This window comes from Sesamum indicum, linkage group LG3 (genome assembly GCF_000512975.1).
Source record: "Sesamum indicum cultivar Zhongzhi No. 13 linkage group LG3, S_indicum_v1.0, whole genome shotgun sequence".
NCBI classification, from domain to species: Eukaryota; Viridiplantae; Streptophyta; class Magnoliopsida; order Lamiales; family Pedaliaceae; genus Sesamum; species Sesamum indicum.
In genome coordinates, this window is record NC_026147.1 from 16,747,668 (window position 1) to 16,763,066 (window position 15,399).

General features: G+C 34.5%; 3 protein-coding genes across 3 annotated transcripts in view; 2 read left to right on the top strand and 1 right to left on the bottom strand.

Moving 5' to 3' along the window:
• Nucleotides 824–3,141, top strand: LOC105158606 (cysteine-rich repeat secretory protein 3). The gene is made up of 3 exons (XM_011075415.2): nt 824–1,914; nt 2,367–2,480; nt 2,578–3,141. Exons 1-3 carry the CDS (start codon nt 1,119–1,121, stop codon nt 2,583–2,585), a joined length of 918 nt encoding a protein of 305 aa, XP_011073717.1. The 5' UTR covers nt 824–1,118; the 3' UTR covers nt 2,586–3,141.
• LOC105158607 (putative pentatricopeptide repeat-containing protein At5g52630) lies at nt 11,013–13,074 on the top strand. Its single transcript, XM_020692510.1, has 2 exons — nt 11,013–12,715; nt 12,864–13,074. Exons 1-2 carry the CDS (start codon nt 11,013–11,015, stop codon nt 13,072–13,074), a joined length of 1,914 nt encoding a protein of 637 aa, XP_020548169.1.
• Nucleotides 14,832–15,399, bottom strand: part of LOC110011687 (mitochondrial import receptor subunit TOM9-2-like) — a gene marked incomplete in the record, with an annotated part of 739 nt that continues 171 nt past the window's right edge. The window contains 1 exon segment of the mRNA XM_020692345.1: nt 14,832–15,399. Within this exon segment, the coding sequence (XP_020548004.1) occupies nt 15,212–15,399 (188 nt within the window).

Below are 15,399 nucleotides of genomic sequence, written 5' to 3' on the forward strand. Positions count from 1 at the left end.
TAGATTTTAAAGGCTGCAAGAAGTGGTTTCTATAATTTTTTAAAAGGTAAGTGTAGTTTGTGTAAAAAGACAATAGATGAGGGAGTGTAAATATAATTATCCCTATTTATAATTTAAGAAATATATTTAAAATTTGGGTAAATTACAACAACCTCCCCTCAGGTTGGGCATAATTATGAATACGCTCTCGTTGTTTGAAAAATTATCAATACCCCTTTGATTTTATTGGCCGTCTGACAATTAGTCCAATCCATTAGGTTTCCATCTATTTTTTATGATAAACTGACCAAAGTGCCCTTATAAATTAAAAATTATAATTTTATTTATATTTAAAAAAATTATTTTTTATGAACTAAGTGGATAATTTTTTCATAATTTTTAAAGTTTTCATCCATCCCGTTTGATTTTTTATAAGTTTTAAGTTTTAAAAAAAATAAAAAAATTACGGCAAGGGCAAAGTTGATAATTTCATACCTTCATCTAAGAATTACATAATTTTATCAAATATGAAGGAGGTATTCATAATTTTTTCAATGGGGTATTCGTAATTATGTCAAACCTCAAGAGAGATCGTTGTAATTTACCCTTATAATTTTTCAAATAATAAATATATATTTATAATTAAGATAAATATTAGGGAGCCATTTATAATTTACCATATATTTAAATTCAAATTTTATGTACGTTTGGTCAAACTTCCAAACCGGCACTCCCCTAAAATTAATTTCCTTTCGTCCCCCACCCTAGGGAATATTTTCCTCCACTTCCTGAATTATTTTATTGAAACTATTTGTTCTCTTTAGGAAAAATAGACTATTTTTAGCAATTCTATTAACAAACGGTCATTAGTGCAGCTCCTCATGTGTGCAGAAAAGAGGCACCTCTCTTCATCTCTGCAATAGATGGGCATGAGGGAAGCAGCCTCCTGGAAAATAAAGTGAATCCTTCTCTCTTTTTGAGTTAAACCAAGAAATCTGCTCACCCATTCAATCTTTCCTCATTGTTCATTACAACCATACATCTAAGAATCCCAAAATCTTATCTTTGAGCCCTCCAGAAGAAGAGCAAGAGGGAAAAAGAAAGGAATAAAAATGATTTGATTCATCAAGATTCCACCAATGAGTTCACCCGGAAATCCCTTTTGGTTCCTCCCTTTGTTTCTGGTCATTTTAACCATATTTCAGCTCATCCCACTATCCAAATCTGCAGCAGACTCCACTAGCATAGTGTACAAGGGCTGTGCAAAACAGGCTTTATCAGATCCATCAGGGGTTTATTCACAGGCACTTTCTTCCTTATTTGGCACACTAATTGCACAATCCTCAAAAGCAAAGTTCTTCAAGACTACCACTGGCAGTGGCCAAACCACAATTACTGGCCTTTTTCAATGCAGAGGCGACTTGTCAAATGTTGATTGCTATACCTGTGTTAGCAGGCTGCCTATACTTATAGACAAGCTTTGCGGGAGGCCTATTGCAGCAAGAATGCAGCTCCTGGGCTGCTACATGCTATATGAAGTTGCGGGTTTCGCTCAGATTTCTGGGATGGAAATGCTGTACAAGAGTTGTAGTGGAACAAATGTTGGGGGGGCTGGATTTGAGGAGAGGAGAGATACTGCTTTATCTTCACTTGAAAATGGCATGAGTAGCAGCAGTGGTTTCTATACAACAAGCTATGAGTCTGTTTATGCGCTGGGGCAATGTGAAGGTGATGTGGGAGCTTCAGACTGTGGGGAGTGTGTGAAAAGTGCAGTTCAGAGAGCTCAGGTTGAGTGTGGGAGCTCCATTTCTGGTCAAGTCTATCTTCACAAGTGCTTCATTAGCTATAGCTATTATCCACATGGAGCCCCTAAAAAATCATCTTCTGCTTCATATACCTCTCCTTCTTCTTCATCATCATCATCTTCTTCTTCAGGTACCATCTTTTGTTGCTGAATGAGTTCTGTCAGTTTCTTGGTTTGATTTTTAGCTGATAGTTAAATGTTGCATTTTGTTGGTTGAATCGTATCTGAGATGCATCAGTACACTTCTTGAGAATTGTGATTCCACTTGCTGACTGAGGTTTTTGTCCAACTTTGATTTGTGAGCTGTCTCCTTTGATATCATTTAATTATTTTTCTTGACCAGTGGTATCAGTTAATTAATAATCTACACCATGGTAGAAAATAATATTCAATGAGAGATGTAATTATATGAATGTGGGAGATGTGTACATGTGGTCTCCAAGATTTGCTACTTCAAACAAGATGTTTGTCTGGCTTAGCTAGATTTCCGGTTCTTGTTATCTGCAGGATTCATTGATGATCCAAAGGGAAATTAAATCTGAATTTATTAATGTGAGCTGTGAGCTGTGTTTGAATATTACAGGTTCAGGGCCCAATACAGGAAAGACAGTGGCTATAATATTAGGAGGGGCAGCAGGAGTGGGGTTTTTGATCATTTGCTTGCTGTTTGCAAGAGGTTTAGTGAAAAAAAAAGATGGTAAGTAAAGATAGAGCATTGCTGGCTCTTTGAAATTCTTGTTTCAAAATCCATGTTCTTTTTATCTGCATTCTCATGTTTTGTTCACCTTATGCAGATTACTGAGAACATCTGGAGTTTGTCAGCAAATCTTATTCTTGAGGTGGAGAGCTGTTAATTCCACTTTGAAAATGCTACACAAACTAGAAAACCTCTACTTTCGTTTTACATATTAAGGACAGTAGATTTTGAAGGTTATTGAGTTTGAGATCAATAACATTATATCGATGACTTTAGCGAACAGCAACGAGAGTTAGTCAGTTTTTTAGCTTGTGTAGCGATTTTCCTTCTCGAATCTCCTACTTTAAAATCATGGGGCAAGATTGTTGTTCTTGCAGCAAAGTTAGGGGATGAAGCTCCTGTGATTGGTAAGAAATGTTGCTGGAGAAGTTTTGTTTGCTGTTGCTAAGAATGATCCCATTGCCACTATTTTGAAACAAAACTGATATGTAATGTTGAGGAGAAAAAGGGAGAGGAGCAACTAGCAACAGATTTTGGGCTTATTCGTCCCACTTGCCATGTGATTTCTTTTGTCTCTTTTCTTCCACTGTCTTGAAATTCTTCTCTATTTTCTTTAAAACTTTGATGCTTTTAAGGAAAAGCTCTCCTCTCTTTGCATGTATGTCTGTGTTCAGTGTTTTTTGTATTTGGATTTTAGTTTAAGTCAAACGTTGACAAAGATCCAAACCACAGAAGGGTCAAGAGTGTCGGTCTGTTTCCAGCTTGTAAAGCTCCATTGGCACAGTGAAGAGGTGCCCTTTCTCAAACAGCCCTTATTCCAATACCATACGGAACAATGAAAGAAGAACTAAATGAATCAATCTCACTTGAATAATTCTTGCCGTCTATGTCGTTGGGAATGACTAATGTAACTATCTTGTTCCATATAAATAGTCTAAACACCTTTTCGTCTATATATAATAAATTAATTTGTTATTTTTTAAATGAGAAGTGTAAGTAGGTGGATTTTGGAAGAATCATTATATGTACGCTCGCTCATCCCCGATCGGGTGGGGTTGGGCACTTGTGGTTATATATTTTTTAGAGAAAATTACATTTAAATCCTTCATTCTTCACATTTTTTCGACTTTTAAGATGACCAAGTTATGGAGGTTGAGGAAAATCCTCCTCACTTGCCGATTTTTTTGCTTCTACTGTTGAAGAGTCCATTTTTTGAATTTTGGTGAAGAGTTTGATTTTGTGTTGCTGGTGAAGAGTCCAGAATTTCTCAACCAACCAGTCTGCTCCTCTATAAATAGCCTCAATCCCTTATGCATTCTACATACGAAAATCCGAACCCCTTCTTTGTGCTCCTCTTATATTTTTTCTCTTTCTGAGTGTTTTTCTGTTCGTTGTTTTAAGATCTCTATCATGAGTGCGCGTGTAAGAGAATTATAGCTGTGTTAACCTTGGAGAGTGAACGGTTAGTACCGAAATTTTGCTTTCAAAATAGTGGTTTGTCTATGATACAATCTTTAATTTTCCAACATATGTTGACCGTATTCATTTGGAAACTGTTAGTATGATATTTGATAAGGGATCAATGATTAAAAGGATATTGTTTGAATAATTTGGATTGGGAAACGACTTGCTAGAAATTTGGCTAAATGAATAAAAGAAAATTAATTGGACTTGGAGATATTGTAAGGGTAGTTGATTTTGTATTGCTTAGTCGTTTTTCCCCTACGTTTCTCATCATCCATCAAGCCATATTTATACTACTTGGATTGTTGAAGATATATTTCTGGTTAGAATTAATGGTTCACTCAAGAAGGCTTAGTTATTTAGAAGATATTTTCTTTTACAAAAACACTTTAATTTTAATACTCCTCCTTAATGTATGTTTGGGAGACTCCAATCTTTGTGTGCACTTTTTTGAATTTGTTATGTGGTGGTGCTTTGGTGAACATATTCCCAAGTTGCTGCTCTATGCTGCAACACTTGACTTCAATGCCCCCTCTAGAAGTTGTTTCTCATAGAGAGTGATAGTTGACGTAGATGTGTTTTTTCCTATTATGATTGCACTAGATTTTTAGTGATAGTTATTGTAGATTTTTTGTCACAGTAGATTATCGTGGACTCTCCTTATTTCTCCCCCATATCTTCGAGAATCCTTCTAAGCCAAATAGCTTGATTTGATGTTATAGCAGCTGTAATATATTCTGCTTATGTTGGGGATTGTGCTACGGTAGCTTGTTTTTTGGAAGCCCATGAGAATATTCTTGAGTCATGTGAAATGAGTAGCCTAATATGTTTTTCATATCGTCAGCTGATCTTGACAAGTTACTATCCCTATATCCATCCAGTCTTGCATTATTAGTGGACTTGTATTATATTCCAAAATCTTCCGTGCCTCATAAGTATCTTAAATTATTTAGAGAAAAGTATTATTTTAGTTCGCTAAGTATGTCTAATTTTAATTTTAGTAAGATAACTATGTCCATTTTTGTTTAGGTCCAGTAACTTACGAAATTGCTTATTTTTAGTCATCTGGCAGATTTTCGAACAATTTTACCCCTATACAACTTTTAAAAGGCAGTTTCAGTTCATATGTACTCATAGGGGTAAAATTGTCTAAAAATCTGCCAAAGAACTAAAAGTAAGCAATTTCGTAAGTTATTGGATCTAAACAAAAATGGACATAATTATCGGACTAAAATTAAAATTAGACATACTTAGCTGACTAAAATAATATTTTTCCCAATTATTTATGGTGCTCTATAGAGCACTTGGCTTGGACTCTGCATAAACCTCGATAGTAGACTTGTGGCGAGCATAATATCTAGTCTTGTGCCAACTAGATATAGTAGGCTACCAATGTGACTTCTTTAGATGGTGTTCTTGACCTTCTTCAATCCATTTTCTTTTTTGTACCTTTCGCTAGAGACTACAGGAGTAGTTGGTGTCTTACAGCCTTCATTTGACATATTCCTCTTTCTCTTGATTTACCTCGATTCTGAGGAAGAAATGCATTAGACCAAGGTCAATCATCTCAATGTCTTCATCATGTCTTCTTTCAGGTCTTGAATCATCTTCTCATTGTTCCTCTACATATGAGATTATCTATGTATATACGGAAACAATTCCTGTAGCAATGTTACCTTGGCTTTTTATGAAGAGAGCAACCTCACTCTGACTCCTACAGAATCCTTGATCTATGAAGTAGTTATCTGTTCTGTTGTACCAAGTTCTTGGCATATGTTTGAGAGCCGTAAAGTGCTTTTTTCAATTTCATACTTTTTTTTGTCACCTTTTGCTATGAATCCTTGAGGTTGTTCATCGCCAATATTTTCCACTGGTTATTTGCTCTATTGCAACGAGAGCTCTTATAGTATCTAAATGAACAACTAGAGCAAAAGTTTCAGTGTAGTCAATTTCTGAAAGTTGAGAATATCGTTTTGCTATCAATCTGCATTTAGCTTTCTCTTGTAAATCCACTTGACTCCTATTATTTATTTGTCTTTTGGCCTGTCTACAAGTTTTCACATCTTGTTCTCTTCTACCATCTTGTTTTTTTCTTCCACTGCTTAGACCCATACTTTATATTTTACAGCATCCCCAAGATTCTCTAGTTCCATTTCTTGGTGGAGTTTCTTCCTTATCGTCTTCTGCTTGTGGTGGAGTCTGGGTGATCTTGGTGCTCATTGATTCCTTGTCTCCATCTCATCTCAGTGCATGTCTTCTTCTTCTTGTTGTTGTATAGTTGTTACCTTAGGAATCATTATTGTTTGTCTTTCTACTTTTTCTTCATCCTAGTCCCACATTGCATTTTCGTCAAACTCAATATCTCTGTTCATTAGTTTCTTGATTTTTAAGTTGTAGATTCTATAGCCTTTTGAGTGCGTTGTAGTCGAGGAAGATCAGTTTTTATGTTTTCTCCTCTAGTTTGTGTCTTTTTTTGGTTGGGATACGCACATAGCAAATACTACTACCAAATACTCTAAAAGACTTCACTGAAGGTTTCCTACTGCTCCTCATTTCTATTGGTGTCATGTTCTGAACAACTCTATTAGGACATCTATTAAGTAGATGGACAACAATGTACGTCACCATAGTAAAAAAGGTTCCATGCAAGTGCGTCTCCTGCAGCATTGATCTTTCCATCTCCATGATTGTTTTGTACTTTCTCTCTGAGACACCATTTTATTGCGGACTATAATTAACAATTGTTTGATGTCCGATACCTTCTTTTTCATAGAACTTGCATTCTTATATTCTTTCCTCGACCACTTTTGAGTACTTTTATGCTTCTGCCACTTAGGTTCTCCACAATATTTTTGAACTTTTTGAAAATCTTAAAAATTTCAAACTTTTCTCACACGAAATATACCCAGGTCACTTTGATGCAGTCATGATGAATAGGATAAAACATTTGTTTTGCTCATGTGATGGAGCCCCCATTGGTGGGCAGACGTGAGTATGAATGAGCTCTAAGATTAGCTCGATGTTCCGTAAGGGAAGGACTTTTGTTTTATTTCCCCCTATAAACAAACTTCACAAGCTCTACTGGCAGCTTCGATTTATGGTAGGCCTGTCATCATGTTCTTTTGATGTAGTATTCTCAAACCTTAGAAGTCAAAGTGGCCAAGCCTCCTATGTCAAAACCATGATCGGTCTACACTAAAACCTTTATAAATTAATACTCTATAAATTAATAAACTCTCTAAAATAATAAAATCTTCCGGTCCCAACTTGGGCTTTTGTAAAAAATTATCAAATTCGATAAGATAATAAAATAATAATTTTTTGAAAAATTCCTTTATAAATATTAGGTCCCATTAAAACTCTAAATTAATAATTCGTAAATATTACAATTATAAATATTATGCTAATTTACTAAAATGTGAAGTCTGTAATACTTTACGCATTTGATCATTCATGGATGATTTTGCGATGCCTTTTAGATGAGAAGACATGGTTGGGTGTTATGAATTATTTTATTATCATATTGAGATTTATGTAGTATATGTTTCATTCATCATGCATGAATATATATTTAATTGGGTCTAATAGTTATTTAAGTGCAACGAATTAATGTAAACATGTATATTTAAGTTATTCCAATGAATTGATACATGTGTCTATGAATATAATAGTTAATTGTAAATAATGAATTGATATTATACATTAATATATTTAATTAGTTATAAAAAATTAATGCGTGAATATAATCAATGAAACATATATGAATTCATTTATTTTCTATACATATGTACTAAATTTGCTGAATTTAAAAAATCTCTCTTTTAATTAATAAAATATTAATTTATCGATAAATTAGTATCTCTCTAAATTAATAAAATTTCATGGTCCCAAAGTTATTAATTTATAGAGGTTTTACTGTACTTGTATTTTCATAGATATTGGAGTTGAGCTAAAAAGCATCTACGCTCTCACATTTTATAAGAATTTCATCTTTGTTGTCCTAAACAGTGCATGAATCTCCTCCAAAGTGTAAACCGTACCCTTTCTCCATCATCTACCCAACACTGAACAATTTCTTTTTCTAATGTTAGGAATATACATAATGACACACATGTTTTTTTTCAAGTGTTGATAGCAACAAATCCTTTTCACTCGACCTTATCATCAAGTTTGGCGCTTGTCTTGAAAGACTCATCCAGCTTCTCAAAAACTCTTCTGTTGTATGTTATATGATAGCTAGCAACACTATCAATATACCAAGTAGCATCCCATGTTTCAACTACTGAGTTATATGTGTATAATAATTGTTTACTGCTTTGATTTTCTTTAACCAGTTAGCTTGAAGATTTCCTCTAAGCCACTTGGGCATGATTAAGATTAATCTGTCTCAAATGTCCTCTAAATATCATACTAACATACCTCTTTGACCTTACAAATTTCTAAGATAATCGAAAAATCCACCAGTTTAGTTAAGCGCAAATAATATATAAAATAGATAAAATTTGTTTGAACTCTTATTATGAAAAAATTAGCAAATGACAGTTGAACTCACATGATCTTAGAGGTCATGGGTTCGAACCTTGTTATTTGCATGAGATGTTGTTTCTACTGCATAGTAGGTATTGTCTACTGTAATGGTAGGTGTTGACTAGACTTAATTTATTTGATATTATTGATCAGGATATGATTGTTGTAATAGTTTGATATTCGACAGGAATGATTGTAATTGATTTATTTCAATTAATAATAGTTTATCGCTCTTACTTCAAAAATTAATTTAAATTTTGTATATAACTTTTATTTTTCAAACTATCATATTAAGTTTCAAACTAATTTTATCATAAAATTAATTGGAATTATAACTACAAAAACGAAGATGAAAAACTTTTACAAATTTGACCAAAGTTTGAGTAGGTAAAATATATACATACATTAAAAATTATATATGTGGGAAAATGACTTTACAGAACTTATAAAAACTTTTAAATGTAGTAAATCTAGTCAATTAATTTACTAAAAATATTATTTACGGCAGGAGTAAATTTCTATCTCAAATTTGCGACGGATTAGTAGTAGATGGAACCGTCTTTTATGGGCAATTGTAGTCGCTTAGATCTAGAAAGAGAGTGGCTGCCTAGAGAATAAATGGGTGAGATCATCAAATAATTTGAGCGACGGTAACTTGTCCTTATGTGATAGTCGACGACAGGGGAGGGGAGAAGGTAAAAATTATTAACAATTTTTTAAAAAACTAAGTAAAAATAAATTTAAATTATTTAAAATTAAGAATAATAAAAGAAAGTATTAAATTTATATTTTAAATACATATAATGATAATTTTTTAATTTAAATATTATTTATAGTAAATAAGTATAATATTATTGTCCCTTATAATATTCTGTAGTATTTTTATAATATTATAGCATATTATACTATGTTATAGTAGTTTATAATATTAGTTTACAATATTTTATAGTAATTTGGTGTTTTATTATTGTATTTATAGATAACTATAATATATAACATATATATATTTTATTTTTTAAGAAATCTTAATTCGATACAGTACGATATATTGGTACCAAATACGATACCTTTCTGAATACTGAACTTCACAAAAATTGATTATCGAATTTTTTGTTCAATTTGATATGACCAATTTATCGAACTATGCCAATAGGGGTTAATTACACTTAAATCCTCACTAAGAATATAAAATTACAGTTGTTCCTCAAAGAAGTTATGAAATTATACTTACACTTCTTCTAAAAATTCTCTGTTTACGACTGACTCCCTCCCGTTAGGATTTGGGCAAAAAATACTAACATTAGCAGAACAATTACTCAAATTTTTAATTTTGCCCCTCATATAATATTTTTAAGTATATTTTTATACTAATTAAGTGATAAATATTATATATATATATATGGAGTGAGGTTAAAATCAATATATTTTTCAGTTGTATATACAAAATTATTACATTTTCAAATGAGGGTTAAAACTAAAAATTTATGTATTCTTTTTCCTAACATTAATATTTTTTGTCCAAATTCAAACAAAATAGAGTCAAGTGTAAAAGTGATTTTTGGAAGGGGGTGTAAATATAATTTTAAATTTTTTTTAAGAAAAAGTGTAATTTTTTATTTTTAGAAGATGTCTAAATATAATTAACCCGATTAATAATTAAAAAATGAAAGACCAACAAGAAAGGACCTCCTCTATTATAATAAGGTGCTAGTTAGTGTGGAACATTCTATGCGTGTGTATAACTTTGATAAAATATTAAAAATAAAATAATTTTTTAAATTATATTATTTACTTTTTATAAAGTTAAAAATTATATAAAATTACTTATTCAATTAAAAATAAAAAAATAATATACCAATAAATTAAAAGTACCAGTAAGATGGTCTATATCTATACTAATATAAATAGAAAAAAAATTTCTACACTCACAAATAACAGTTAGTGATACCACTGCACTAAACTTTTGTGAAGCCAAAAGTGCCCTTAAACTAATAAAATAAGTAATTTATTCAACTTTTCAGAATTTACATTAATTGATAAATTCTTTCTCTTATTTTATTTGTTTATTTTTGTTAATATAATGTATTGATTTATATATTTTATTATTATTTCATAATATATGTTAAAGCGTGATTGATTATTTATGATATGCACGCAGAAAGGGAAAAATGCAATTTAGCCTCCTGTGATATTGCAAATGTACAAATACCCCCTTATTAAAAAAATTAGCAATTTATCCCTCTGTATTTTTTAAAATACAACAATTTATCCTCTGTATTTTTTAAAATTAAACATTTTATCATCGTAGATAGGGATAAATTACTTCATTTTAAGGGAGATAAATTATTTTTTTTTATAGAAATTAATTTATTTATTTACAATACCATATAAAAATAAATTGCATTAAATACCACGTAAAAATAGCGTATCATAACAGGTAGTATTGATAGATAGAAAGGTGACACTCCATTTATAAACGTAGTGGCCGTGCCAAGGAGAGTGCAATTCAAAAGTTTGACAAAAATGACCTCACTAAATACTATGGCAAATCCAGAGGTAGACCCACGCTGCACGCACGCACAAGCCATCAAGACATGCATAAACCCCAACCCCCAAAACAGAGCTTTCTTCAACAATCTCATCACTCTCTACGCCAATTCCAATCTCCATTCCTCTGCTCTTCAACTCTTCTACTCCATTCCATGTCCCAACACCGTCACATGGACTTCCATCATTTCTGCAGTTGCCAATTCACCACTCGCCATCCGCCTTTTCCTCTCCATGCTCCGCCACCCCCGGCAAACTCTCCCCAATGCCCGGACTTTGGCCACTTTACTCAAGACCTGCGCTTCTTTACCCAATAATTGGCTCGGCCCGCAGCTCCAGTCACTTTCGTTTAAGCTCTCTTTGTATGAGAACCCTTTTGTTGGCTCGGCTTTCGTATCCCTGTATTGTAAGATCCGGGATATGGACGCTGCGCGGAAGGTGTTTGATGAAATGTGTGAACGTGATGTGGTTTGTTTTGCGGCGATAATTAATGGGTTGGCTCAGAATAAGAGGCCTGTGGATGCTTTGCGGTATTTTGTTGAGATGAGGAGGCAAGATGTGGCATCGACGTTTTATAGCGTTTCCGGAGCTTTGTCTGCTGCTTCCGGGGCGGCCATGCTTGAGCAATGTATGATTATTCATGGGCATGCGGTGATTACCGGGTTGGATAGAGATACTTACGTAGGAACCGCATTGATAGATGGGTATGGGAAGTGTGGGCTTGTGGAGGAGGCGAGGGGAGTGTTCAATGAGTTAGAGACAGGGCTGAATGTAGCTGTGTGGAATGCAATGATGGCAGGGTATGCACAACAGGGGAGCAAAGAAAATGTTCTTGAAATTTTTAGGTTGATGGAGAGTCGAGGAATAGAGCCAGACGAGTACAGTTTCTTGGCAGTTTTGTCGGCATTTTGCAATGCGGGTATGGCAACGGAAACTGAAATGTGGCTGAATAGGATGAAAATGCAGTATGAATTAGAGCCAAAGATCGAGCACTATACATGTTTAGTGGGTGCAATGGGGAGAGCAGGAAGGTTAGAGGAGGCAGAGAAAGCAGCTTTGACAATGCCATATGAGCCCGATGCAGCTGTGTGGCGAGTGGTGTTGTCTAGCTGTGTAAACAGTGGAAACACCGACCTTGCTTGGAGGATGACTGAGAAATTGTTGGAAATTGACCCAACTGATGACTCGGCCTACGTGATCATGGCAAATGTACTTGCAAGTGCTGCAAAATGGGATGAGGTTAAGAAAGTGTGGAAGATGATGAGAGACAAGAGAGTGAGAAAGGAGGTTGGGAGGAGTTGGATTGAATTGCGGGGAGCTGTTCATGTGTTCTTCGCTGGAGATAGAAGGCATGCCAGGAAGGACGAGATTTATGCAAAGCTAACAGAATTGATGACAGACATTGAGAAATTGGGGTATGTGCCGAATTCGGAAGAGATGTTGCACGAAGTAGACGAGAAAGAGAAGAAGGACCTGCTTTGGTATCACAGTGAGAAATTGGCAGTGGCGTTCGGATTAATGAGTGGGGTAACACCACCTGGGAAGTCCCTGAGGATTATAAAGAATTTGAGGATCTGTAAAGATTGTCACCAGGCTTTCAAATTTATTAGCACAGTGGCGAAGAGGGAGATCATTGTGAGGGATGTCCATAGATATCATAGATTCTTGAATGGAAGTTGCAGTTGTGGTGATTCCTGGTAATGTTTGTAGATGAGTCTGCCTTCTGAATTTTGCTGTTCTCTTCTCTACCCAAAGAAGACGAGTGGTTACAAAATCAAGTGATGTGCTTAGCATGATTTCACAAACAATATATTGAAGTCTTAATTTGCAAGTTGCAACTGTCAGGAGGAATGAAACTTGTTCTTCCATGAATACTCTGGTTGAGAATCGACACCATCTCAGAGTAACACTCTGCATGGTAGTCAAATTCCTTTCTTCTTGCCCCCCTTCAAGAGAGAGAAGCGTCACGAAACTCCACATGCCTATTCTTGAACAGCTAGGGGGCAGGCCAGGCCTTCTTGTTAATCCATTATTCATTGAGGAGTTGGATGTCTAATGAGAATCAGATGAACTAGTAATTTCCGCAGGAACTTTAGTTACATTCTGGTGGGTCTGATGAGTGGCAAAGTAATCCTGATTCAATTAGAGATGATTTTTGGTTTACTATCCTCTCTATATTGTGTTAAAGAAGTTTTCGGGCAGCTGGGATTTAAGACAAAATTATAAGTTTCAGAAAACCAAATGAAAATTTGCTCATGATACTCATACTCATTTTCTTTCGTCATTATTTATTTCCCTCTTACATATTTTTTGGCACTATAGTTGTCAACTACCAGAATACCATCTTATATGGGTTATTTTTAGTTTAGTCCCTCCGTTTTGAATGAGTTTCAAAACCATCCAAACCTCTATTTTACAATCTCGTCCTTCCCGTGGAATGTTGGCCACTCTTCCAGCTAAAAATTGGTTTCTGTCAAAATGCCCTTAAAAATAATAGTTAAATATACACAATTGCAAAAGCATTTCCTCTATTTTCAAGTTAACTTTCAATTTAGTCATTTACGACCACTGAAAAATTGATATCAGGTAGACTGATTATAAAAATGATTATCTTAATTAAACCTTGTGCGATAAAAAATTCTTGAGGAAATTCAAACTGAAAATAATTTTTGAACTGTTTACAAACATGGAAGTTGCAAGTAACATGACCCATAACTCCTTGACCAAATATATGCAGCATTTAACCTGGACAATTCACTCAGTGGCATGTATCCCAAACAGGCTTGCATAAAGACTGCAGTAGTATACTCCATGTGGACTCGTATAAAATGGTAGGTTGCAACAAATTAAAGAATAGAAATAAACGTCATCTACATGCTAAAGCAACTCAACAGTACAAAAAGCAAGCTAAAGAAAGAGGAGGTCAACTTCTATGGCGATCTTGACGACAGTTTCGAGCCGGAAACAGATAAACGGATATTGGAACTCTCCTATACGCTTTAATGGCGATATGTATGAGAAATCCACTTCACATCATACCTTGTTCAGAAACGAACTACTGTTACCACGACAATGAAGAAGACATGACTAATACATTCATAAACTCAGCCTATCAGATAACAATGTAAACCAAGTACATGGGATTGTTTTAAGCGTCTAAACGATATCCATATCCAGCTTTTCAAGGAAGGGGGACCATTAAAGAAGAAAGAGAGACAGAGAGGAATCATCATCACAAGTTTGTTAAAACACCGTAACTGGTGCTCTTAGCTCTTAAAATCACTAAACATGCAGACACATAACCAGGCAGTGACACACAAGAAACCTGCATATAAAAGAACAAAGTATAAGCAGTAGTTAATAAGCACTTGAAGATTACTGAAATAAGATACTGAGTAAGATTTCTAAATTACATTAAACGCAAAAACTACTTAAGCAACACCACAACTCTGTCATGCACAGATAAAATTAATCTATTTCATCTTAATTTCGGTAAGACCACTTGAAATCTCAACATGTAACTTAAAATTAAGAATCAGGTATATGATATAAACTATTAGTATTCCCAAATAAATCTTAGATTTTGAGAGCGAATCAACATGCAATTTTCAATATAAATCTCAGTTTTCAAAAGTTTCAAAACATGCATTAGCAGACGCATAACTATATAGAACCATACAGAACCCTGGACATTACAAATCTTTGCATTAGAACTTAAAGGCGAATAAGCAACAAGAGACTAAAAACACCAGAGCAAAACAGGTGCGAAAAATTCCATCAAATAAATAAAAGCAAAAAGACAGAGAGACAGTGTTTTGAGATAACAAATTATCTATTTCTGTGCTTAATTTGCCATTGGCACCAAGTGAATCCATCAGAGAGAATATTACAGAAAACAGAAAGCACTTCAAGTAGTGTTACAAATCCAGTTATTGATACATCTAAAACAACCTAAATCAATGGAAGGCTGTTAACCGAGTGTATACCGCAGTAGAAGGTAACTCAATATTAGTAACCAACAGTGTTCAAACACACGTATTAGCATCAATCATCCTCGCATTAAAGCTCATACCAAACACCAGAAATGAAAAAGGAAAAGAAAAATCTACCACTAAATTCAGAACGGAGAAGCACAAAACCCTAGACCCATTATCAGAATCATATATGGTAAAAGGATCGCAAAAATCATTACATCACTTAGGTGGGGCCATGAAGGCTGGCTGGCCTGGAGCGGCGCCCCCGAGGAGGGAGGCCTGCTGCAGCTCAGCTTCATTGAGCTGCGCCTCGCGATCCATCTCAATGATGAGGGGAATCCCAAGCACGATAAAGGTTGTGGCGGCGATCCAGGCGGCCTTGCCGGTGCTCTTCAGGAGGCGCTTGG

Excerpts from the sequence above, each read along its gene's own strand:
- LOC105158606 (XM_011075415.2), top strand. The coding sequence starts at position 1,119 with ATGAGTTCACCCGGAAATCCCTTTTGGTTCCTCCCTTTGTTTCTGGTC. Across the intron at positions 1,915-2,366 it reads ATCATCATCTTCTTCTTCAG|GTTCAGGGCCCAATACAGGA; the intron begins GTACCATCTTTT and ends TGAATATTACAG.
- LOC105158607 (XM_020692510.1), top strand. The coding sequence starts at position 11,013 with ATGGCAAATCCAGAGGTAGACCCACGCTGCACGCACGCACAAGCCATC. Across the intron at positions 12,716-12,863 it reads TGCAGTTGTGGTGATTCCTG|GAGGAATGAAACTTGTTCTT; the intron begins GTAATGTTTGTA and ends TGCAACTGTCAG.